Genomic DNA, 24,568 nt, shown 5'->3' with positions numbered 1-24,568 from the left:
TGTAAAAACCAATGCAGCATCTCTAGAAATGGTAAAACCCCCTAAGTGCTGGTGTTCCTGCTGAGGCTTGGGAAATCAAGTCAGGGAGATGGCAGGGAAATGCTCCCCAAGGAGTCAGTTGTGCAACAATGAGCCTCAAGATCCTTTTAACTACTTACAGTTCTAGTAAATAATTTGTGCGTAATTTTTGGGTCCCTTCCAGTTTTAACATTCAATGGTTCTGAAAATGCAAAGTCAGATCATTAATTTATGAAGGTGTTATGTTTTGATAAGCTGAAAATGGTGAATCAAATTTAGTTCACAAATCTTGGGATTGGCTTTGAAATCAGGTTTGAAAGGGATATGCTTGGTTAGGGCCAACAACAATGGCTGCCCATAGAGGTGTTAGTTCAAGTACCAGCTGCTCCACTTCCCACCCAGCTCCCTGTTTGTGACCTGGAAGAATAACGGAGGATGGCCCAAAGTCTTGGACCCGGTACCTATGGGGGAGCCCCAGAAGAAGTTCCTGGCTCCTGGCTTCAGATTGGCTCATCTCCAGCTGCTGCAGCCATTTGGGAAGTGAACCAGCAGATGGAAGATCTTTCTGTCTCTCCTTCTCTCCATAAATCTGCCTTTCCAATAAAATTAAATCAATCTTTTAAAAAGTAATAAATCTAATGTTACATCTCTTAATTCTCTGATTTACTACCAAAAAATGGGGGTGAGGGGAGTGGTACACAGACACACTAGTATGATCCTGAATAAATTACATGCAAGTACTGACAGGAATGTTTACCACTCCATTTTATTTACACAAAAGAGAATTCATTCAGTTCCCTGTTCCAAAATAAACAGTAACTTTGAACTTCTGTAAATACAAACTTTTTAAGGAACCATGAGTCCAAAACAAGAGCTTACTCAATCAGTCTCTGCTCTCAGCTTGCTCTGCAAGAAAAGTATCTTTGCATCCAGGCCATCTGGCAAGAACAGTGCTTCCATTTGTTGAAAACAGGCACCAGCCATATTCACACACTTGAAAAAAGAGAAGTTAAGCTTCTGAGATGTTTGAGACAACGTGAATTGAAATACTTCTGAGATTGATTTGGGGAACAAAAGTAAACACTATGCTAGAAATTGAAAATTAGGAAATTGGAGGTGAAGGGATCAGCATGGTGACATACAGGGTTAAGCTGCTTCCAACAGTGCCAGCATCTCATATGGGCTACTCCACTTGCCATCCAGCTCCCTGCTAATGTGCCTGGGAAAGCCATGAAAGCTGACCCAAGTCCTTGGGCTCCTGCCATTTATGAAGGAGACCTGGCTGGGAGTTCTAGGTGCCCCAGCTGCTGGGATCATTTGGGAAGTAAGACAGCAGATGGAAGACACATGTACGTGTGTGTGTTAACTTTGCCTTTCAAATAAATAAACCATTTAAAAAAAAAAAGGTGGGAAGAACATTAGAATTCATTGGGTTCAGAATTCCATTAAATGCAGAAAATCCTTCTGTGGGTGATGGCCTGGCTCTCTGGTGCTAATCTGAATTACGGACCCCTTCAAAAGGTAGTCAGTTCTATCGAAAGAGACCTTTCTCTTCCTCTGGGTCCCATTAATGTATTTCCTACCATTTCTATCTCCTAGTATTCCTGTTTAATCCTCCCAAATTTATATAAAATATCAACATGTACAGATTATAGATAGAGGTCTAGCGATTCCAACAGAAGACAGTAGCTGACTCGATCCAGCTGACCAATGACAGAAGAGACGGCTGTTAGATTGTTAGGAGAGAAATGGAGATGGAGATGAGAAGTAACATTATCTTCCCACCAGGTAACCAGAAAACGCTTAGTGAAATATAATGCTGCCGTGTATTCACTGGTGAAATGATTAGTCAATCGATGTCTAAACTTACGCAGCAGTTGCCCTAAGAAAGTCTGTAACACTAGGAAATCAACAGGAAGGCAGACCCAGGGCCAGTGGAAGAGAACAAGGGAACTTTTTTCCCCATCTTTCTTAAGTTATTTATGTTTACACACCATGGGACTGCCTTGATTTCACTCAGCCCTGGGCAAGGAGGCAGGGTGCAAAATTTAACATAACTGAAAAAGGACCTAGAGAAAGGAATAAAAACTTAAAGTAATATAATAACCAAAGGTCGAAAGACAAAACAGGGCATGTATCTACAGCTGGAGGCAGCTTCTTTGATCAGCTCCTCCTGGTTAGCTATTTCCTTTAAATTTTGTGAAAACTACTACTTGTTGGAGCCACTCCAAGAACATGCTCACACACATAGCTCTTAGAATTTTTTAAAAAGATTTATTTGTTTTTCAACGGAAAGTCAGATATACAGAGAGCACAGACAGAGAGGAAGATCTTCCATCCACTGGTTCACTCCCCAAGTGACTGTAGTGGCAGAGGCTGAGCCAATCCGAAGCCAGGAGCCCCCAGACCACAAGCAGGGAGCTGGATGGGAAGATGGGCCTCCAGGACACGAACTGGTGCCCATATGGGATACTAGCCCAAGCAAGCAAGGACTTTAGCCGCTAGGCTACCACACCAGGCCCAGCTCTTAGTACTTACATGCCCCCTGCCCCTGCTACCCACAAAGCTGAAGATATGGGTTATCTAAACAGGGCCACAAATCAGTGTATGACTTCAAATAATTCAACTCTGAGAGTCAATATCTTACCTAGATTAGAGTATCTCTGGAATCTACCTCTTCTGAATGATAGTAGCTACACCTCTAAAATTAATTAAACTACTGTGGAAGGACTGAAAAGAAGGCAATTGACTTTCAGTATATTTAGCTCCATGTCATTCTTATTTCCCTGGTTTCTTATTAGTATGTAGGGCTTCATGGTAGGTTAGGCTGTGACTTTCTGTCTGTCCCAGCAGTGGATAGGACCAAAGATGATGTTTCTGATGCTGAAGAACAACTCAATCAACCATTCTATGACATTATTATCCAACCACATCTCTCAAAACATATTCAGACGCAAAGAACAGAGCACTCATTTGGAAATGTATTAGTTGTGAAAAGGTGCTCTGCCAAGAGATTTTCTGAAGATATCATTCCCTCATTCAAAGTCATGCAACTGGACCCTCACCTTTAAGTGAGTGCCAAGCTTCTACGTATGGCTTAAGTTCTTCTACGATTGGGCCTTTCTAGTCTTATTACTTTTTCTCTCCCCCCTCTTTTTTTAAGATTCATTTATTTTTAACACAAAGTCAGAATACAGAGAGGAGGAGAGACAGAGAGGGAGATCTTCTGTCCCATGATTCACTCCCCAAGTGAGCCGCAACGGCCGGTGCTGCGCCGATCCGAAGCCAGGATCCAGCAACCTCCTCCAGGTCTCCCACGCAAGTGCAGGGTCCCAAGGCTTTGGGCCATCCTCGACTGCTTTCCCAGGCCACAAGCAGGGAGCTGGATGGGAAGTGGAGCTGCCAGGATTAGAACCGGAGCCCATACGGGATCCCGGGACGTTCAAGGTGAAGACTTCTAGCCGCTAGGCCACGCCACCAGGCCCAGCAATGGTTTTTAAAGTCAAAGTATAAACTTGAAATTATATTAATGCCATGTATTTTTAAAAAATTGCTTTAATTTCAAAGTTACAGAAGCATTTTTATTCTATTATTTAAAATTATTTTAGAGCCCGGCGCCGTGGCCTAGTGGCTAAAAGTCCTCGCCTTGAACTCGCCGCTGGGATAAGAACAGGTGCCCACATGGGACCCCGGCACATTCAAGGCGAGGACTTTTAGCCACTAGGCCACGGCGCCGGGCTCTAAAATAATTTTAAATAATAGAATAAAAATGCTTCTGTAACTTTGAAATTAAAGCAATTTTTTAAAAATACATGGCATTAATATAATTTCAAGTTTATACTTTGACTTTAAAAACCATTGCTGGGCCTGGTGGCGTGGCCTAGCGGCTAGAAGTCTTCACCTTGAACGTCCCGGGATCCCGTATGGGCTCCGGTTCTAATCCTGGCAGCTCCACTTCCCATCCAGCTCCCTGCTTGTGGCCTGGGAAAGCAGTCGAGGATGGCCCAAAGCCTTGGGACCCTGCACTTGCGTGGGAGACCCGGGAGAGCTCCTGCCTCCTGGCTCCTAGCTTCGGATTGACTCCGCTCTGGCCGTTTGAGGTCACTTGGGGAGTGAATAATCAGACAGAAGATCTTCCTCTATCTCTCCTCCTCTGTGTGTATCTGACTTTGCAATAAAAATAAATACGTTAAAAAAACCAAGGATTTAATTTGTTACTGCTGTTAGTGCTGTTTTCACAGAGACATAACTCTGTTGGTTTACTCCCCCAAATGCCCACAGCACTCAGGACAGGCCAGGCCAAAGCCAGGAGTCTGAAGTCTAGGTCTTCCACATCGGTGGTTGGGGTTTAATTACTTGAGTCATCATCTGCTGCCCCTTAGGGTGCACATAAGCAGGAAGCGAGAGTCAGAACTCAAAACCAAGGCACCCTGAGAGTAGATATCTTTACCAGGTCTAAACTGCGAAGCCACACACCCACCCCTAAGGGCTTGCGGTTATTTTATTTTATTGTTTTTTTTTATTTGAAAGACAGAATTACAGAGTGAGAGAAAGATCTTTCACCTATTGTTTCCCACCCCTCACCTGCCACCATGGCTAGGACTGTACCAGGCTAAAGCCAGACGCCTGGAATACCATCTGGTCTCCCACATGGGTGGTAGGGCCTTGAAGCAGCTGGGTCATCTACTGTTGCCTTCTTAGGCACATCAATAGAGAGCTGACTCAGAAGCAGAGCAGCTGGGACTTGAGCCTATACACATCAGGCATACCAGCATTGCAGGCGGCTAAATCTGCTCTGCCACAATGCTGGCCTCTTAAATCACTCATTAGACAGCTACTCTGTGTCCTGTACCTGAATCTGAAGAAGTCCAATGAGTGTCTATAAGTAGGATTCACCCTCTCAGATTTCTCTGTGTGACAGAAATGTACCAGCTGGCATTAAAGAAAAATAAAATGTAATTTTTACATCCTACATAGGAAGCCAGAGGAAAGAGTGTCCTTAATGTCCCTTGTTTCCTGGTCAGCCCATGATATTTTGGTTCCAGCCAATTTCTTCTCCACAAAGACCCTGCTCAGAGCACTGCTGAATAAGGCAGAAGAGGGGTGGCTGAGACATGGCTTCTTTGAAAAGGGAGGGAATAAACAAGAAAATAGCTGCTTTCATTGGGGGCGGGAGGGAGGTTATCTCACTAGGAACCAAACAGGGAGACCATCTCAGTACAAACGATTGTTTGGCTTGAAGGCCCCATGTGGGCAATTGCTCCACCAAGGGCTTGGCTGGAATGGGACATAGAGCTTGCCAGGGGACAAGGACAGGGACTGACACAGGCCCAAGCATACGTATCATGGCTTTGGGATCCCAGAGCATCCCAGCTGGGATGTCCATAGAACAGACTTGACTCTAATCAGCAAGGAGCATCATTTTGTTCCTGATCCAGTGCAGAATGTGAATTTAAAACAGAAGGGGAGAGGCAGGCATTGTGGTAGGGTGGGTTAAGATGCCAGTTAGGATGCTTACCTCCCACTATCAGAGTGGCTGGTTCAAGTCTCAGAACCTCCACTTACAATCCCACTTCCTGCTAATGCATCCTAGGAGGTAGCAGATAATGGCTGCCCATGTGGCGGATGTGGATGGAGTTCTAGGTGCCTGGCTTTAGTCTAGCCCAGGCCCAGATATTTTGGGCATGTAGAGAGTGAACCAACAGATGGAAGATCTGTCTCTTGGTCTGTTTGTCTCTGGCCCTCTGCTTCTAAAGTAGATGAAAATGAGCAATTGAAGGAAAACTAAGGGCACTGGGAGCAAATTCAAACTTACTCAACCTAAACAGACATTTCTTAGCAAATGTAACAAGTATAAAAATTAGGTGTGAACAATCAAATACCAGTCACTACTTCAGTAGTTAACAACATGCTCTGGGAAGTAGTGTGGAAGTAGGGATTGCCAAGCAAAAGCCTAGGCAGTCATTGCAAAGTCGGCCAGGTGAATCTGGGATTTCAAGACTTGACATTCTGATTAAACTATTTTCCCAACACTGAACGACCTCACTTGGGGTTAAGAGATGCAAACTGGGTTTACCAGAAGGTACAGTCCTCACTCTCTGAGGACATTCAGTTCTTCACATTTTTTTTTTTTTTAGGTTATTTCAGGTTAAAGGCTTAAATTCCTCTCTGCAACAACCAGTATCCATTCATAGTCTCAAAACAACAACAAACAAAAAACCACTGAGGCTCTAAAGGGAGACTCTTCACAGGCGGGCGGGGTGTATCTTTGGAAGATGCTACTAAAGAACGGCTGGTCAGCCACTAACCACTGTGGATGCTCTTTATCCTCCATCCCCAGGAAGGGGCCCCACCCTACTGATAATGGACTGAGGTCTTCCCCTTGGTAGCTGAAGGAGTAATGGCCTTCACACCAGATTCCAAATGCCCAAGACCCAGTCCTATCCATAACTCACAAACCCGGGGAGCTTCCAAGGTGGCTAGCCTCATAGCTTTTGCTATGCCTCCACACATTTTAATCACTTCCTCAACCAACAGCTAACTGCAGGCTGCAGGGAGTAGACGTGTAGGATTGGGGACTGCTGAGCTGGCAGCTATATAATCATTTCAACACTTGACATCACTATTAAACTCCCTCATAATCAAGTGGAAGCATTCAACTTCATATCGTGAGCACTAAAGGTGTCTCTCTCTCTCTCTCTCTCTCTCTCACACACACACACACACACACACACACACACACACTCTCTCTTTGCTTTTCAAATAAAACACATGTGGGCCCGGTGGCGTGGCCTAGCAACTGAAGTCCTTGCCTTGAAAGCCCCGGGATCCCATATGGGCGCCGGTTCTAATCCCGGCAGCTCCACTTCCCATCCAGCTCCCTGCTTGTGGCCTGGGAAGGCAGTTGAGGACGGCCCAAAGCTTTGGGATCCTGCACCCGCGTGGGAGACCCGGAAGAGGTTCCTGGTTCCCGGCTTCAGATCGGCACAGCACCGACCATTGCGGCTCACTTGGGGAGTTAATCATTGGATGGAAGATCTTCCTCTCTGCCTCTCCTCCCTGTATATCTGATTTTGTAATAAAAATAAATAAATCTAAAAAAAAAAAAAAAAAAAAAAAACAAAACACATCTGCCTGATAATAAAATTGGTAATTAGCAGAAGAGGACAATGAAAATAGGTATGGGGCAATATGGTATGTTAAGCTGCCATCCGCAATGCCGGCATCCCGGTTCGAATCCCAGTTCACTTTAAGTCCAGCTCTGTGCTCATGTCCCTGAAAAAGCAGCAGAGGATAGCACAACTGCTTGGGCTCCTGCACCCACATGGGTGATCTAGATAAATCTCCTGGCTTCAGCCTGGTACAGTTCCAGCTTAGCAGTCACTTGGGGAGTGAACCAATGATAATGATGGAAGTCTCTGTCTGTCTCTGTCTCTCTCCCTCTCTCTCTCTCTCTCTCACACACACACACTTTGCTTTTCAAATAAATAAAACACATCTCTAAAAAAAGAAAATCAATATTAAAAACAGTCCATATTTGGGCTGGCAGGGTGGTACAGCAAGTTAAGCTGCTGCCTGTGATGCCAGTATCCCATCTGAGTAGTAGTTCTAGTCCCAACTGTTCCACTTTCAATCCAGCTCCCTGTTAATGCACCTAGGAAAGCAGCAGAATTTGACTCAAGTACTTGGATCCATGTCATCCATATGGTAGATTCAGATGGAGTTCTAGGCTCCTGGCTGTGGTCTTGCCCAGCCCTGATTGTTGTGGCCTTTGGGGGAGTAAACCAGCATAAAGAAGTTCTCTGTCTTCCTACCTTTCTGTAACTCTGCATTTCAAATAAATAAATAAATAAATAGGTTTGCATTCAAATAATCCCACTCTTCTCCTCTTCTCCCCCTGCAGCAACAGCCCCCACTTGAATCAGCCTCCCTCAAAGAGCAAGCTGCTGATGTCTGGAGAGATAGTGGTCACAGCTAGTAGGGGAGTGCTACTGGTCACCTAGTGGGCAGAGGCCAGGAATGCCACTAGCCAAGCTAAAATGCACAGGACGAGCCACAGCAATGGATTAGCCAGAAAACCAATGGTGCTGGGTTGAGAAATATTGTTCTAAAGAAACCATTTTTAAGTCATTCACTTTGAGACAGAAAAGATACTAGAAAATCCCATTTTAAAAAAACTGTTCTCTTATTCTTTAACACTTCAAGGATACAGTGCTAGAATTGGGAAGAACCTTTTAGGGATCAGGTTAGTTCAAACACTTGGAGAAACTGTGGCCCAGAGAGGTTATTCAAGTTCATCGACGAAATGGTTAGCTGGACCAGAATTACTGTCATCTTTACATACCCTAAATATAGTAGGTGCTCAACAATGGTCACTAAATCGGTACCTTGTTCTTCCGGTGTTCTTTTTTATTACAACATAGGATTCACTCTCCCTATCAGGAAGCTCAATATCAGAGACAGTACATAAAGTGTCCCTTCCCAGCCATGTTCACTTTCCTTCAAAGGAAGTCCAGAAGGAGAGAAGAATCCAACATATGAGGACTCAAGACTAAGTACGTGGTCAGGCAGAAAGCATGTTTTCAACTGTTTCCAGGGAAACATGGGCAGAAGCTTCATACAAAATCCACATTAGCCAATAGAGCTCTCACAGAAAACCATGGACATGCCTTTCTCTATACAACAGAGGACAGCAGCTCTCCTGACACATCAGAGCTGACTCAACCAATGACAAACAGAAATTCAGTGCCGGCTTAATTAAATCACAGCCACATTCGAAGAAGCTGAAGACATTGCATTTCTAAACCAACACAGAATTGCAATGAATTCTGGGATCAAAGTGCAAGTAGCACGTTGATTGTTAGTCATCCAACCAGCCCTGGCTTCAGGGAGAAGGGCAAAAGGTAAGGGTTTGCCCTTGCCAGAAAAGAAAACATCCACCAGGATGTTTCAGAACCTAAGTGTTTTTGAATCAGGTACAGGTCAAAAGGTGTAGTACAAGTGGGTGAGGCACAGACAGGAGCCACGTGGATAAAATATCCTGGAAACAGAACATTATGCAGGTCTCAAGGAAAAACAAAGAATCACTGCTTCAGAAGAGCCAAAGTAAAGGTTTTCAGATTAAATGAACCTGCTTCAATGGGCTCAAGAATAGCTTCTAAAGCTGCTGCGAGGTTATTATTGATTTCTACAGCCCCAGAGAACTGTGTATAAATATTTACTCCCAGCCCATGAAAGGGCTAAAAGATTACTGCTCAGGCCTCCTGTTTCACACTGCATGCTGCATTCACCCAGGCTGATGTGCCACACTGAAACCTCCGACTGAGAGGGCAGAGGATTAGCTTTGTGACTGGCTCCAGCTTCCAAAGTGACACAGCCTACAGAGGCACACAACAGAAACGGCACAAAGAAGTGATTACCACCAAGCAACCATGAGATTCACCTGCTCAGCTCCCTGGCATGCCACACATCTTCAGATATCTGAGTTAACAGTATGAAAAGTGACTGTTAAAAAAAAAAAAACAGGATCTAAGCACACATTAATAGAATAATAGTGTTCATGACAAAAACTGAGACACAATGTGGACGTCACATGAGGATTAAGATACACGTGAAGACACAGACCCTGTTCTTATTCTCATTTACAGTCTAAGGAAGCCTCTGTCTAAAATGAAAACAAACAAACAAACAAAAAGTCAGTAACTGTTGTCCACTTTGCACTAACGTAGGGCCTCTAATCCACCTTCCCAGAGGGCTGGATTTAAGTGAGCCGCGACTGTATAAACAACGTATAATGCCAGTCAGTGACTCGGGAGTACTGCCACACATCAGCTACAAAATGGGAAGGGCTGACCCATCTTGATAAGACCCAAAGCTGCCCTTACGCTCAAGCCAGGGTCCTTCCCAGTGAAGTCTTCTTGCCTCAACAGGTGTCTCTTACAGGGAAGAAGCTCTGAGTGATGATCCTCATGCAAAGCTGTCTCCACAAGCACTCAACCACCAAAAATTCCCTTCACGACTTCTTAAAATTAGAAAGCTCCCATGACTTTTCAAATCTGAACCCATAAATAGCTCATCAGTCCAACAGCAACACAAAAATTTACAATGTACCATTCTTTATAACACTGAAAAACTGAAAACCCAACAGCTGGGGAAGAATTAAATAAATAATGATGTCATTCCAAAGACAGGACATAATTGAGGCTTTTAAATGTTTTCAATGTCATGAAAAATGCTTACAATGTTAAGCAAGACAACAATGACATAAAATCATGGGATAAGCCCAAGTAAACCTTATTTTTGCAAGCTTTCCCATGGTTTTTATCATGACTATGGACACCTTTCATAATCAGAAAAAAAATGTTTTAAGAAATGCCACTGAATTATGTTAAGATAATAAACACAAGGATCCTTCCATCTCTCCACCTCCCAGAACCCGTAAGACACACACAAACACACAGGACTGGCCTAGAAGTCTGTTTCTATGGTAACAGGTCTTTTCTTCCCCCTTAAGTGCAGGGGAAATCTAATGAAACTGGGTTCTATTTTCACTCTTCCCATGATATGTCTTCTTGATTTGAATCACCTGCAGCAGGCTGTTTGTGTGTGAGGATGAGGCTCTGCATCAAGCGAGAGCATTCAGAGCAGCTCAGCTGGGGTCCTCCTGGCTCCACGCTAAATGAAGCTTCCTTTTACCCTTACACAAGCAGGGAATGTTCATACGGCAGCCACCCAGAAGGGAAGATTTTTTTTCTCAAATTTCTCCTCCATCTGCACGGTTCCTCTAACCAAAGCCCTCGTGTCTATTTCAGCGAGACAGTCAACCCCTGTTCCACGTAGCTACTCATTTCAGTGAAATGCTTCCAACATGGCAGAAGTGCCTGCCCTTTTAATTTCTTCTTTCTCAAATCAGCTGTCATATTCGAATTGGTTTCCATTCGCTCTGCTGTTTACAGCTATTTTGAACAAAAGCATCATGGTGAGGACAGCGAGTTTCCTTCCTATTTCTCTCATGAGGGCTTTGTGTCAGTTTTAACATGAGGACCAACAACAATACAAAGATTCTAACACCCGATTCCCCACAAGCTTTATGGTTCAGTCTAAAAAAAAAAAAAAAAAAAATCGGTAAGAAATTATATTTCAAAGCCATAAGAACAAAAAACACCACCTAAGCAATATAAAACAAACAAAAAAATTTTTTTTCAACCCAAAGCCAGAAATACCAGGAAACTCATTTCTAAACCCACATATCTGGGGACTTCCAGCCACATACAAAAAGAGGAAGTAGTTAAACAACAAAATATACTGCATATGCACATGAAGCAAACAAAGTGAAGAAACACTGCGGAATTAACACTGAATTAACACTGAAACCCACATTTAAAGACGGCGGCTCTGTGCTAGACGCTTGAGGATCCCTGGTCTCTCCATCACTAGCAGTTGTTGAGACACACAGCAGGGTGATGTGAAAAAAAAAAAAAAAAAAAAAAAAAAAAAAAAAAAAAAAAAAGCTCTGTTTGCTCCAATCACTGCTGGAACAGGTTTATCCATCCTGAGATTAAGTCTCATCCCCCACTTGCAATCATTTGATTATTTTCAACACATCATAAAATGACAGTGTTATACGTTTACTTTTGGGGTGAAAAGAAATGACTTAAAGCCTGAAACAGCCAGTTCTCATCATCGTTTTGGATAAAAGAATTTCTTTTTGAAGGTTTTGATTTGAAATCAATATATTCTCAAAGTGGGCTTAGGATCTCCAGGATTCAGTTAAATTGCATTCTACATGTTGTTAAAAGAAAACTGGAGTACTTCTAGGAAATACCCAAATGAGGATGGGAGAGGAGAGGGAGGAAAGATGGGTATGATAAACAAAAGTGGCCAGAAAATCACTTAACCTTAGAAAAGCCAGCAGCACTAATAATAAATCCAGCTGCTGTCCAGGGAGAAGCTAGAGGTGGAATCCCAGGGCATGTGTCCCAGCCAGAGGGGAGGGAAGACGGGAGACAAGGAGAAGGTTGGACAAACTGCAGACAACCCCCAGGGTGACCTTACACTGCCGGATGGCCACAGCTGAAGGCAGATTTGGTTCATCTCGGGGCTTTCCAAGGGGGAGGGACCTGCAGCTCAGCCAGCAAAGGACCAGCGTTCCCAAAGCCTGTGGGGAAATACAGGATCCAGAAGAGTGGGGCAGGGAAGGAGAAAGTTTGGGAAAATGAAGTCAAACATGGTAGCAAAATATGTAATTATTAAACATGAGACTTCAAAAATGCATAGCTGTGCCTTTTCATTTTGCAATGGACTGCTGAGAAGAACTGGTCCTCTGGGAAACAGTCTGATAGGCTTTTTAAAAGACCAAATTACATTGTAATTACACCCGTGAACTGCATGCATCCCTGGAGAGAAGAAATTCATTTTTTGGAGAAAACAAGACAACAACAACAACAACGAAACCTACATGATTTTTACAGTTGGAGATTCAACTCAAAGAATGAAGGGCCCATATCTGTGGCCTCTAAGAAAAGTAACAACCTAAAAGCAAACATACTTAACACTTCACTGAAAACCTTGCTGGCCTAGTTCCACCAAGTCCATTAACCTACCAAGGACCCAAATGCAGGTGACCTGATTACAAAAAAAGCACTTCTGGAAAGTGCAGCATCTGCATCGTGTAACTCATTAAACACTTTTCTATTCAGGGGAGGGGAGGGAGGAAACTGGTAGCAATAACTTGGGAAGCCTTATCTTGAAAGAAAGACAAAATGTTTTTCAGGTGCTGTACAGAAGAAAACAGAGGCAGTGCCCCCCCTTCTCTCACCTGGGGTTAAGCTGTCTCAGCTGTCAAGCGGCAGGTGGTGGAAAACTAACCAACCAATGCTGCACAAGGAAAATCAGCCCCACCACAGTGACCTCGACTACCCAGGCAGGATGATGCTGGGTAGTTTTAAGGTTGCCATCCTTAAAATTCTCTGCGTATCTGTTGCACTATGGACTTCAATGTACACACAGAGGTCTAAGACTTCTCAGAAGTGGCAGGGTGGGAACCTCTTTTCTGGGTAATCAAAGGATAAATCGCACCAGGCAGCAGCCAAGAGTCAAATACATGCTCAACAGAAAGCAACCTGCCTAGTCACACATCCAATTTATATAAGGCTGCTGCGGAGCTGATACACTACCTCTGGGACTGGCTATTGTTTGAGCAATGGTCAAGATCTTTTAAAAGCTTGTGTATTTGGCTGAAAATCCTTCTTATCTCTTGTCTGAAATAATGCAAATGGGGAAAAGAATGACATCTTGGAGTGCCTTTGTGTACTCGTGTTTGGGTCCTCCCCTTGCTCCACCCTATCACAGGGAACTACATTTCCCATGCCCCCTTGCCAATGACTCTGGATAAGTTATCAAGCAGTGGCAGTGGTGTGGATAACAGAAGGGGAGAAGCCAGGGTGATGTTCGGCCTGGGTCCAGCTGCCACCAACAGCTCCTCTTTCCATGCTTTGAGCTCACCCCAAATGGTTCAGGCTTCTGGATTTTGGTGATAGCAGCACCTCCTATTTTCCTTAGAGGCACAGCAGCCCCCAGGCATTGCTTATTTCTGGGAAACATCAACCAACTCCTATCAAGTTTCTTGGCTCTCATATCGCCTGCCTAACCTATTCTATTAACTTCCCTCTGTCTGCACCACCTACAGTGGTTTCTGTTGCCCTGACTAGTCCCTGATTCATGTAGAGCCTTCTAAACATACTCAAACTTTTTTTTTTTTCAGAAAAATAGCTTTCCTAATATTAAAACAACAGTTCAGATCATCTCTAAATGATTTCTTCTAATAAAAGACCAAAAAGGTTGAGGTATCACAAAAATCAGCTCAATCAAAGACTTACTAAAAGCCCAATCTATGCTAAGCCCTAAGTCTGCATGCCAGGAAGTCCCAAGGAAACAGAGTAGGTCCAATCCCCACCATCACAGAGATGATAGCCTAGTGGCCATACAAAGTGCGACAAATTCCAATTTGAAAATTTAACCCGGGCCCGGCGCCGTGGCCTAGCGGCTAAAGTCCTTGCCTTGAACGTGCCAGGATCCCATATGGGCGCTGGTTCTAATCCCGGCAGCTCCACTTCCCATCCAGCTCCCTGCTTGTGGCCTGGGAAAGCAGTCGAGGACGGCCCAAAGCTTTGGGACCCTGCACCCTTGTGGGAGACCTGGAAGAGGTTCCTGGTTCCCGGCTTCGGATCAGCACAGAACTGGCCATTGCAGCTCACTTGGGGAGTTAATCATCGGACGGAAGATCTTCCTCTCTGTCTCTCCTCCTCTCTGTATATCTGACTTAGTAGTAAAAATAAATAAATCTTTAAAAAAAAATTTTTTTTAACCCAATACAGGAATACTGCCTTAACAACAGAGGAATCTGGCAAATGAGAAGTCACATTAAGGTATTCTACTCTACATAAATGTGGTTCCTGCTTTTCAACATAGTATGCTGAACTGTCACATTTCAGGGGCACATTTTGAGGATGTCAAGAAATAAAGAACTTCTTTGAAGTCAGTATATACTTAAACAGAAGCACAACTGTGATAGGATTTTAACAGACACAATAACAAAAATTGTGTGTTTCATGTGGGTTCCTGCTTGGGATACATGGGTTATAGTCACTGAGTATGACTCAATTTGAGAAGTTACTTTAGGGGTTGGCACTGTGACATAGTTGGTTAAGCTGCCAACAACAATGCCAGTATCTCACGAGTGCCAGTTCAAATCCTAGATGCCTGACTTTGATCCAGCTCCCTGCTAATGTGCCTGGAAAAGCAGCAGAAGACAGCCCAAACACACGGGTCCCAGCTACACAAGTGGGAGGCTTGGATGGAATTTCTAGCTCATGGCCCAGTTCTGGCTGCTGCAGCCATTTGGGGAGCAGATCTTTCTCCCAACCTCCCAATCCGCATTCCCTCACCCCTAACACTGCCTTTCAAATAAATAAACAAATCTTTTTTAAAAGATTATTTTTTCACAAATTTAAAAAAGAAAAAAACAGAAGCTACTTTCTTCCTTCTTGGTGGCACAGACTCCAACAACAGAATACACAAAGCCAGCTCCGCTGCACGTAATGAGTAGTGTTACAGTCCCCAACAGCATGACATTATTTCCAAGATGGGATTTTCAGGCAGAAACAAAAACAGACAATGATTCATGTGGTGAACAGTTATACAGACAACTGTGCCCAAGAAAGCTGCCACCTACATACCATGATGACATCAGATGGAAAATGCAGAAGGCAAGCAGCTTTCCAATTTATCTAAAACAAAAGATTTGCTACAAAAAAAAAAAAGATTTGCTACAAAACCAATGCCCAGAGCGACCAAGAGCACACTGGGTATGTCAAAACCAACAGCATCTGCTGCAGAAATGAATGAGTATCTACTGCAGGCTGGTGTACCCATGATGGCACACTTCCACAGAGACCTTCTGGGCATGGCATCCAGACCTTCCTTACTACTACTCAGCAACTTGGCATAACAGATGGCTGACAACACTATGGGCTTCTTACACAACAGGAAGTAGAACACAAAATGCATACTCAGGATCTTTGCCATACACAAAGTCAACTACTGCAACAGGATTTTAATCTTACTGGTCACTAGCTGTCAAACTCTAGCCCTAATCTGTATCCTACAAGAGGTCAAAATACACTGAAGAGTCCTGCGCACACAAGATACAGTACATCACAGAAGCACAGCATGTTCTCTTCCTCTTCCCTGGGGAAAAGACCCCTAAATTCATCTCACAAAGTCATGTTTTCCTTTAAGATGCAGCATAATTGTCTCTCTGAAGCCATGACTTCCTGAGGAAGTTTTGCTTGTCCTCTTCAATGCTTTCATTTCCCCCTGTACCCAATGCAATAATTGATAATTACTGTTGCTTCATTTATCTGTTGTACACATCTGCTTCCCCATTAGACTGTAAAATCCTTGAGATCAAAGGTCTTTTAATCTATACTTCCTTATACAGTGTCAGTCTTTTAATCTATATTCCTTGTACAATATCTGACACAATAGGTACTTAAGAAATATTTTCTGGGGCTGCCATTGTGGTGTGGCAGGTAAAGCTTTCACTGTAATGCCAACATCCCTCACAGGCACTGGTTCAAATCTCAACTGCTCCACTTCCAATCCAGCTCCCTGCTAAAGACCTGGGTAAAGCAATGGAAGGTAGCTCAACTGCTTGGGCCCCTACTGCCCACATGGGAGACTTGGAAGAAATTCCTGCCTCTTGGCTTTGGCCTGACCCAGCTCTAGCTGTTGTAGCCATGTGGGAAGTCAACCATTTAAAAAATGGTTGAAAAAGAAATACTTTCTAAACAAACATACCTAGTGTGTTTATGAAGAGTTCCAACTAAAAGACACAGCATTTTGTACTCTTTTTCTCCTGCCAGGGCAGGAGGTAGACAAAATCAACATGGCCAATGATCCACTGGTGTGCACGAGAACTGCCACTGGGAGGAGACTCAATGGAGGAGCTTGGGAAACTCCTTCACTGGGATGCAGTCCCTGCAGGTGAGCACAAGAAGTAAGGTAAGCAGCAGCCAAGACAATGCCAGGATATAGTACCCACCGGCATACATGTGGGTCAGGTCTGGGGACAGGCCAATCGGGGCCAGCACATAACACCCACTGGCAGAGAACCAGAGCAGGGGCAGGAGGAGCCAGATCAGATCACGACACCAGCCAAGTTCACATTAGGACCAGCACAGAAATCAAACTGGGCTGGAATAGGCTGCAGCACCCACCAGTAGGAGCTAGAACAGGGGGCAGACTAGACTAGGCCAGATTATGCAATAAGATTGCAGACAATGAAGTGAGGAGAGTCATGCCAGCCTGGGTCCAGTGGGGGCTGAATTCATGCATTGCAGGTACGGGGATCTGGAGGGACTCAGGTTGACTAGCCTGGGTCTGGGGCCTGTCTGTGAGGTGGGTGTCGGGTTTATGAGTTCCGGGAGTGTGGGATCTGACTGGGGTTGGGTCTCCTGGCCCAGGTCCCAGGGCCCGCCCTCTAGGTAGGTGCTGGTTTCATCAGCCCCAGCGGTAGGGGATTCAGTGGGCCTCAGGTCGCCTGGCCTGGGGCCTCGGGCCTGGGACCTGCCTGCAAGATGGGTGCCAGGTTTATGAGCCCCAAGGGTGGGGAATCCGATGGATTTGGATCTCCTGGCCTGGGTCCTGGGGCCCGCTTACTACGTGGGTGTGGGATTCATAATCCGCAGGGGTGGGGGATCTGGCAATACTTGGGACATCTGGTCCACGTACTTGGGCTCGCCGACAAGAACATGTCCTACTTAACGAAAAAGGCAGAGCAGTGGACACAGGCCCTGTTGTAAAAGGAGAATATGGCAGCACATTTGGTGCCTTAGCAGAACAACAGAACTAACTGGACAACTACCCCAAACAAACAATGACAACAAAAAAATCTTGCTGAATGGGGCCAATGGACACTGGGAGGGTGACATCATCCTCAGGTCGTTGAAATCAGCAGCACTTCAGAAGGACCCAAGCCACTTGGACAGAACCCTCGAAGTACGTACACACTGAGACTCTGCGTTGATATGAGGTGGCGGTTCCTCATCCCTAGGTACTGGGTAGTAGGATGTGTGGAAAGTCAAGAGTAGTTTCCCCTTTTCTCCCTCCCTTTCCCCGAGAAACAAGAATAGCAAATTTGGAAGCAATGACAACGCCCAATTTTCCCTAAACCTAGATTCTTCCCACACTGATCCACCATGTAATCATTATAAAAATAAAATTTATAAAAAAAGAGTTCCAACTAAAACATACAGCATTTTGTATTCCTTTTCTTACAACTATGGAATAATATTTTGCTTTGTTTTCAGAATTTATGAGAGTTATTTGAACAGAGATAGATATCTTCTAGTTTACTCCACAAATGGCTATACTGGTCAGGGCTGGACCAGGCCAAAGCTGGGCGACCAGAGCTCTACCTGGGTTTCCTACATGGTGACAGTGGTTCAAGCATTTGGGCCATCTTCCATGGCTTTTCCAGGCTCATTAGTAGGGAGTTGGATCAGAAGTGGAGCAGCTGGGACTTAAACCAGCATTCAGAGCTCCAACTCAGATGCCAGTGTCACAAGAGGACGCTTAGCCTACTGTGCAACAACACTGGCCTTAGAATGATACTGTTAAAGGTCAAGAAAAACAAATAAGAAAATGCCAACCAGAAAACAGATTTCATGTGTTCACATTAGAAGATAACCTAATGGGGGAATTTCCAATGAGCTACTTTCAGTAAAACCAAGACTTCCACAGTTGAAGTACATAAGCTATGAAAACTCAGAAAATCACTGGACCGTGGCTGAAGAAGGACGTCTACCAACTAGAAATGGAAGTAGAACTCCTGCTATCTACATTGGATAGAATTTTTTTTTTGGGGGGGGGCCGGTGGCATGGTCTAGTGGCTAAAGTTGTTCGCCTTGAACACGCCTGGATCCCATATGGGCGCCGGTTCTAATCCCGGCAGCTCCACTTCCCATCCAGCTCCCTGCTTGTGGCCTGGGAAAGCAATTGAGGACAGCCCAAAGCTTTGGGACGCTGCACCCACATGGGAGACCCGGAAGAGGTTCCAGGTTCCCGGCTTCAGATCGGCACAGCACCGGCCGTTGCGGCTCACTTGGAGAGTGAATCATCGGACGGAAGATCTTCCTCTCTGTCTCTCCTCCTCTCTGTATATCTGACTTTGTAATAAGAATAAAATAAATCTTAGAAAAAAAAATTTTTTTTGTCTTTCGAAAGGGGTCACTGATAAAGCTAAAATAACTAAAAATTAATAAGAAAGTTAACATCCTAAGGGATAGTATTTAAGCAAGGATTTAGCTATGGAGGAAAAATAAACACACAGCACAACTACAGCCTAATTTACAAAAGTTCAGATTTAGGATTACTAGAAAATTTCCACCCACAAAAATTCCCTGGTCTAATCTTGAAAAGTCAGGAAACATCCAGAAGCCATTCTCAAGGGTACCCATAAAAACATCTGCAAAAATTCCAAAACTCCCATATATAGGAAATGGTTTTGGCTTAAAGACCAGGGAAATCATTGGGTGAGTCATTCCAAATGTGGCTTCCAGTAAGTAACCAGAGTATTTCAAGGGAATAAAGACAAAAATGAAACCAGTAAAACTAGATAAAATAAGTAAGGTCAGCAATGGTAAGAATAAATGGTGCTCACATCTGAATACCACTTCCGTTTGCAAGGCACTTTTGCAACCTCAGACACTGACGCTGAGAAAGTGAGGAGGCTTGCTAAAGGTCATAAAGCCACAATGAGCCAAGGAAAGGAGTTGAGAGATGTGCCAACGTCAAGCCTAACACTACTGTTTCTCTAGACTTATAAGTGTTTTGGCCACGTCTAGAACACTCCTTAAGCTGCCTTCCAATGAGAGCATCTGTCTTCCAAATTATTCAAGACGCCTTCCAATGTAATCCAGATAAGCCAGAGAGAGAGTTCTAGAAAACACCTTCAAAGAATCAAAAGTTCCACAACACGTGGTAAGAGAATCTTCACATTCTCCACCCCAAACTGTTGGCAGAAAACTGCAAAGTGCCAAGAACTGTAAGTAATATTCTTCTATTTGTATAAAAGCACTGAAAAGGAATACATGGAAATGTCATTCCTTGTCCACACATGTTATCTTTAAAAAGTCAGGTAAGAAATTGCCAAGAGTGGTTGGTTGTCATCTCCAGGGATGCAAATGGTGGCCAAGGAAAAAGGGAAAGAATGAATTTTCAATATGTGTATTTCCTTTTGGAACTTCAGAATTTTGAAACACATCAAAATGTTATCTTTTTCAAAAAAGTAAATTTTTTTTAAAGATTTATTTATTTTTATTGGAAAGGCAGATGTACAGAGAGGAGGAGAGACAAAGAGGAAGATCTTCTGTCCAATGGTTCACTCCTCAAGTGAACCGCAACGGCTGGAGCTGCACCGATCCGAAGCCAGGATCCAGGAGCTCTTCCGGGTCTCCCACGCGGATGCAGGGTCCCAAGGCTTTGGGCCATCCTCGACTGCTTTCTCAGGTCACCAGCAGGGAGCTGGATGGGAAGCAGGGCTGCCGGAATTAGAACCGGTGCATGTGAGGCGAGGACTTTAGCCACTACGCTATCGTGCCGGGACCTCAAAAAAGTAAATTTAACCTTGAAAATACCTAATGAGAGTTGGAACAGAGGCAGTGCTTAGGTAATAGAGCATGAAACACCTCAGAGACAGGATGCAGCAGAAGAAGAGAACAGTTAAAAGTTCTTATTATAAAGTTTGTGTCAGAGTCCAGAATTCCATGTGCTATTTCGCAGACTGAAATCAATGTTCTTCAAGACTATCAAATTTCTTCCACTCTAATTATTGGCCGATTCAACCATGACACTGAGACAGGTGTATCTCAATAGTGGACTCAAGTATTCAGGTCATCAGAAAGGCAGAGCCTCTCATGATAAACAACATTGCATCCAGTTTATGCCAATCTCTGAAAGGGTTGTTAAGGAGTTACTCCAGGCCCAGGGATAAAAGCTGGAACTGTAGAGCAAAAGGCCAAATATGAACGACCTGTCCTACAAATGGTCCCTCCAAATAGAACCTGGCTCAGGTAGCCGGAGTTATCACTGACAGATCAGGAATTTTTAGTATTTTGTCCTCTGTTAGTCCACAAATTTATCCTAAAGGTCCGGTTAACTTCGGTGATAAGGAAATCACAACTCACACTTTGACAAGATAAGGCAATTTTTTAAAGGCAGCATTGAAATAGCTTCCTTTCTCCCCCTAAAATTGCTCTAGGGCCTCCCAGGTCACTGGGGAACCTCGCTTTAAAACCCTCTGGAGCAAGAAAACTTTAAAGTTAAAAAAAAAAACCTGCTAAGTCAAAAGACCATTGTGATGCTTACTAGAAGTCTCACTCTTTAAAAAAGTGTGAGATTTTAGAAAGGAGGGTCATTTTCAAACACTGATTTGGGAATAAGTCAGCCATACTGCTCACAGGTCTGTAGTCCAGTCACGTCATCTGATGGAATACTGACTGGTGAGCATGCATTGACCAATCCTGCTCATTCAGCACTCAGTTGTCTAAGAACGGACCTGAGAAACTCAGATGAACTCAAACCCAAATCTGTATTTCAACAGTTTTGAAATTCTTCCTCCAAGTGCCTCTTCCTTCTACCATTTGATTGGCTGATGGCTGTCCACGTAATCATCACAATGACCAAAAGTAAAAAAGAGGAAGGAGAAATGAGTAAGCAGAATGCAAAGGGTGGAATAGGCTGGATAATTTATGAAGAGTGCAGGCCTCAACAAATGCCTGTTTAACATAACTGAAAACTCTCTCGTTCTCATTTCATTTTTACTTCAATGGCCAAGTCACTGAAGTCACCAAGGTACACGTCACACTAACTGGAAAAGAAACTGCTTCTGAATCCAGGATTCTCTCATCAACAGGAGTTAGTAAAGTTTCCAACTAAGCAGTTACTAGCCCTTAGTAAGAACTGACTAGTGATTTGTTACCTGTTCCCAGGTAAAGCTACTGTTAAAAACCTGAAACAAGTAGTAAATCAACCTCCCTCTTCCATATGCTGTATTTGATTGGGATATGAGTGCAAGAGTAGTTTAAGAAATGGAGGAGGGGGCCCGGTGGAGTGGCCTAGCAGCTAAAGTCCTCACCTTGAAGGCGCTGGGATCCCATATGGGCGCCAGTTCTAATCCCGGCAGCTCCACTTCCCATCCAGCTCCCTGCTTGTGGCCTGGGAAAGCAGTCGAGGATGGCCCAATGCTTTGGGATCCTGCACCCTTGTGGGAGACCCGGAAGAAGTTCCTGGCTCCTGGCTCCAGATAGGTACAGCACCAGCCATTGCGCTCACTTGGGCAGTGAATCATCGGACGGAAGATCTTCCTCTCTATCTCTCCTCTCTGTATATCTGACTTTGTAATAAAAAATAAATAAATCTTTAAAAAAAAATAAAGAAATGGAGGAGGAATGGTAATAATCATCAAAATGGCATCTGACTTCCCAAAAGTAGCAGTGCTCACTCTAGCTGTGCCTTCAGTTTTACCCAAGCTCTGTCAATTGAGGACCCAAGGAAACAGGAAAGCCAAGATACACTCAGAAATGTTACACCCAATCCTCTGATAGACCCAACACAAGAGTTAAGAATGAACCTTCCCAATGGTAAAGTGGCTCTAAAATACTTCTTGGTAAATGCAAAAAGTCAGGAAAGCAGTGTGGACACCTGCTTTGCTAATGGTTCACCCCATTCACCTATTGATAGAGGTCACCAAAATCTACTAGTATGCATCTAAATCAATGTCTCATTCCCCTGTCCTCCTTACATAATCTTATGCTAAAATAAAAGGGAATTCAGTGAAAGCATCGATTAAACATGCACTTCCTTTCTTAAAATATCATTTCGTTTTTGTTTTATGCTGTCTGCCTGGTGTACCACGTGGCAAAGCCACTGCATTATGAACAAAAGTCAATGAATAATAAGCCTCTCCCATATAAAGGCTAGTATCTATTATTGTCAAATGCAAACATTTCCTAATCACTAAGCCTTCCTATCACGTTGAATTTTAATGATATTAAGAACATTAGTTTTTGAGGGCACAGAAAACAAAGACTGAATGTTTTTGCCAACAGACAATGATTATATTTCACCTTTCGAAGGGTAAGCACCATGGAAGCCACGAATTCAATGAATTATCTGCTTCTTTCTCTCCACCAAAATCTGCTAGCTTCTGCCACCTCTCTCTCTCTCTCTCTCTCTCTCTCTCTCACACACACACACACACACACACACACACACACACCAGGCCTCCAACGCACTCCACACTGTGCAGAAATCCGCACTGTGTCAGTGCGTGAGGTGGCTTCCCACTGCATTCATCCGGGAAGAGGCAAGCCGCCTCGGCGCTGTGTCAGATCTCGGCAAGGCTGTCAAATGACAGGAGCTGCTAACCAAATCGCAAATAGCAGGTGGCCACACCACCTCTCAAAATCACCAAGCAGTTTAGTTTTCCCATCGCTCATCTCGTCATCTCTCTCTCTGTTTCTCTCTCTCTCTCTCTCTCTCACTCACGCACACACACACACACTCTGCAGTTCAGCCTCAGCTTTGCTACACTGGTTCCGGACTGACAGTCGGCCCAGAACTCATGCATCGCCCACAGAAACGCAGACGTTCTCACCTGAACACGCCAGGCTCCTTGCACCCCCGACACACACACACACACTCCCACCTCTCAATCTCTCCCCCCACGCCAACCCCCCTCTCCCAGCCGCCGGAAACCCAGCAGCCTCCCGATGACTTGGCCGCCCTCAGCTCCCGAGAGCCCCTCCGCGGCCAGGCCACCCTCCAGGGGCGGCCCCTCCGCCGGCCCCTCGACCACCGCGAGAGATGCGCTACCTTTGGACTGGCAGTCCGCACAAAACTTGTTATCCTCCTCCAGCAGCAGGTTGGCCAGGACCGCCTGGTACCGATCCACGTCCTTCACCGACTTGCCCGTCATGGCCAAGGTGCCGGCGGGGGCAGGGGGCGACGCGCCCTCCTCGCCCCCAGAAACCCCTGTTCCAGTCCGGAGATGAGGACTCCCGGTCCCCGGCCCAGGGCACCTCCTGAGCGGGGGTCAGCGACCCCTCCCCTCGCTCCCGCCCGAGCCCCTCACAGGGTCCGCGGCGCCCGCCCCCACGCTGCAGCCCCCTCAGCGCGGCGCCTCCTGGCGGGCTCAGGGGAAGTCCCGAGTCCAAGGACGCTTCCGGACCGGAGACCCTCAGGCCGAGCAAAGGCAGCCCTCGGGCCTCCCAGGTGCCGGACGCAGTGATGACCCCAGAACCCGCCGCTCTGCGGCCCTTCAGTCCCGCGCCTCGGTTTCCCTGGCAGCTGCCGCCTGCTCAGCCACCACCTCCACCGCCTACTTCCGGCAGCTCTTCCTCTCCTCCTCCCCCTCCACCCTGCCCGGCCCGCGCATGCGCCCCGCCCCCCACCGCGCCGCACTGGGCTCTTCCCTCGGCTCCGCCTCTCAGGGACCAATCCGGGGAGATGTGAAGGGCGGGGCTTAGGGCTACGGGCGCAGAGGACACGCCCCCGGCATGTCCTTGGAAAAGAATGAATGGAGCCTGGTAGAAAAGGAGGGGAGGGCACGGAAGAAAGTGCAGAAGGATAGGAGCGGACGTTTGCTGAGCTCTTAACTATGTGCCAGGCATTGTGCTAAAGCTTTACATGAACTTTCCCCATGAAGCTTTACGTGTTGTTCCTCACAGTACCCTTATGAGTTAAGTACTTACCATCCTTATGTAAGCCCCAAAGTCCTTCAAACTTGTTCCTTCCTCCAACGACCAAATAGAACAGACCAACCTCTGCCTCCATTTGCGGAGGATTCTGGTCACCTCTTCCCATGAATACCTATTCCCACCCACAACCTTTAGCTTCCCTCTTCTGACTGGGGCTGTCTTGGACCTTCTTTAGCCTAGTGCCTGCACGATTTATTTCTCCATTTTCTCCTTAACTCCCCTCAAAACAG

General features: G+C 45.1%; 1 protein-coding gene across 1 annotated transcript in view; it reads right to left on the bottom strand.

The window, feature by feature from the left end:
- SMAP2 (small ArfGAP2) overlaps positions 1 to 23,973 on the bottom strand; it is a 59,301-nt gene extending 35,328 nt beyond the window's left edge. Inside the window, exon 1 of the mRNA XM_004591532.3 lies at positions 23,455 to 23,973. Within this exon, the coding sequence (XP_004591589.1) occupies positions 23,455 to 23,557 (103 nt within the window). The 5' untranslated portion in view covers positions 23,558 to 23,973. The remainder of the gene's footprint in view (positions 1 to 23,454) is intronic.
- Positions 23,974 to 24,568: the final 595 nt, after the last annotated feature.

This window comes from Ochotona princeps, chromosome 2, assembly GCF_030435755.1.
Source record: "Ochotona princeps isolate mOchPri1 chromosome 2, mOchPri1.hap1, whole genome shotgun sequence".
NCBI classification, from domain to species: Eukaryota; Metazoa; Chordata; class Mammalia; order Lagomorpha; family Ochotonidae; genus Ochotona; species Ochotona princeps.
Note: the sequence above shows the minus strand (reverse complement) of the source record. Positions and strands in the feature narration are given on the sequence as shown.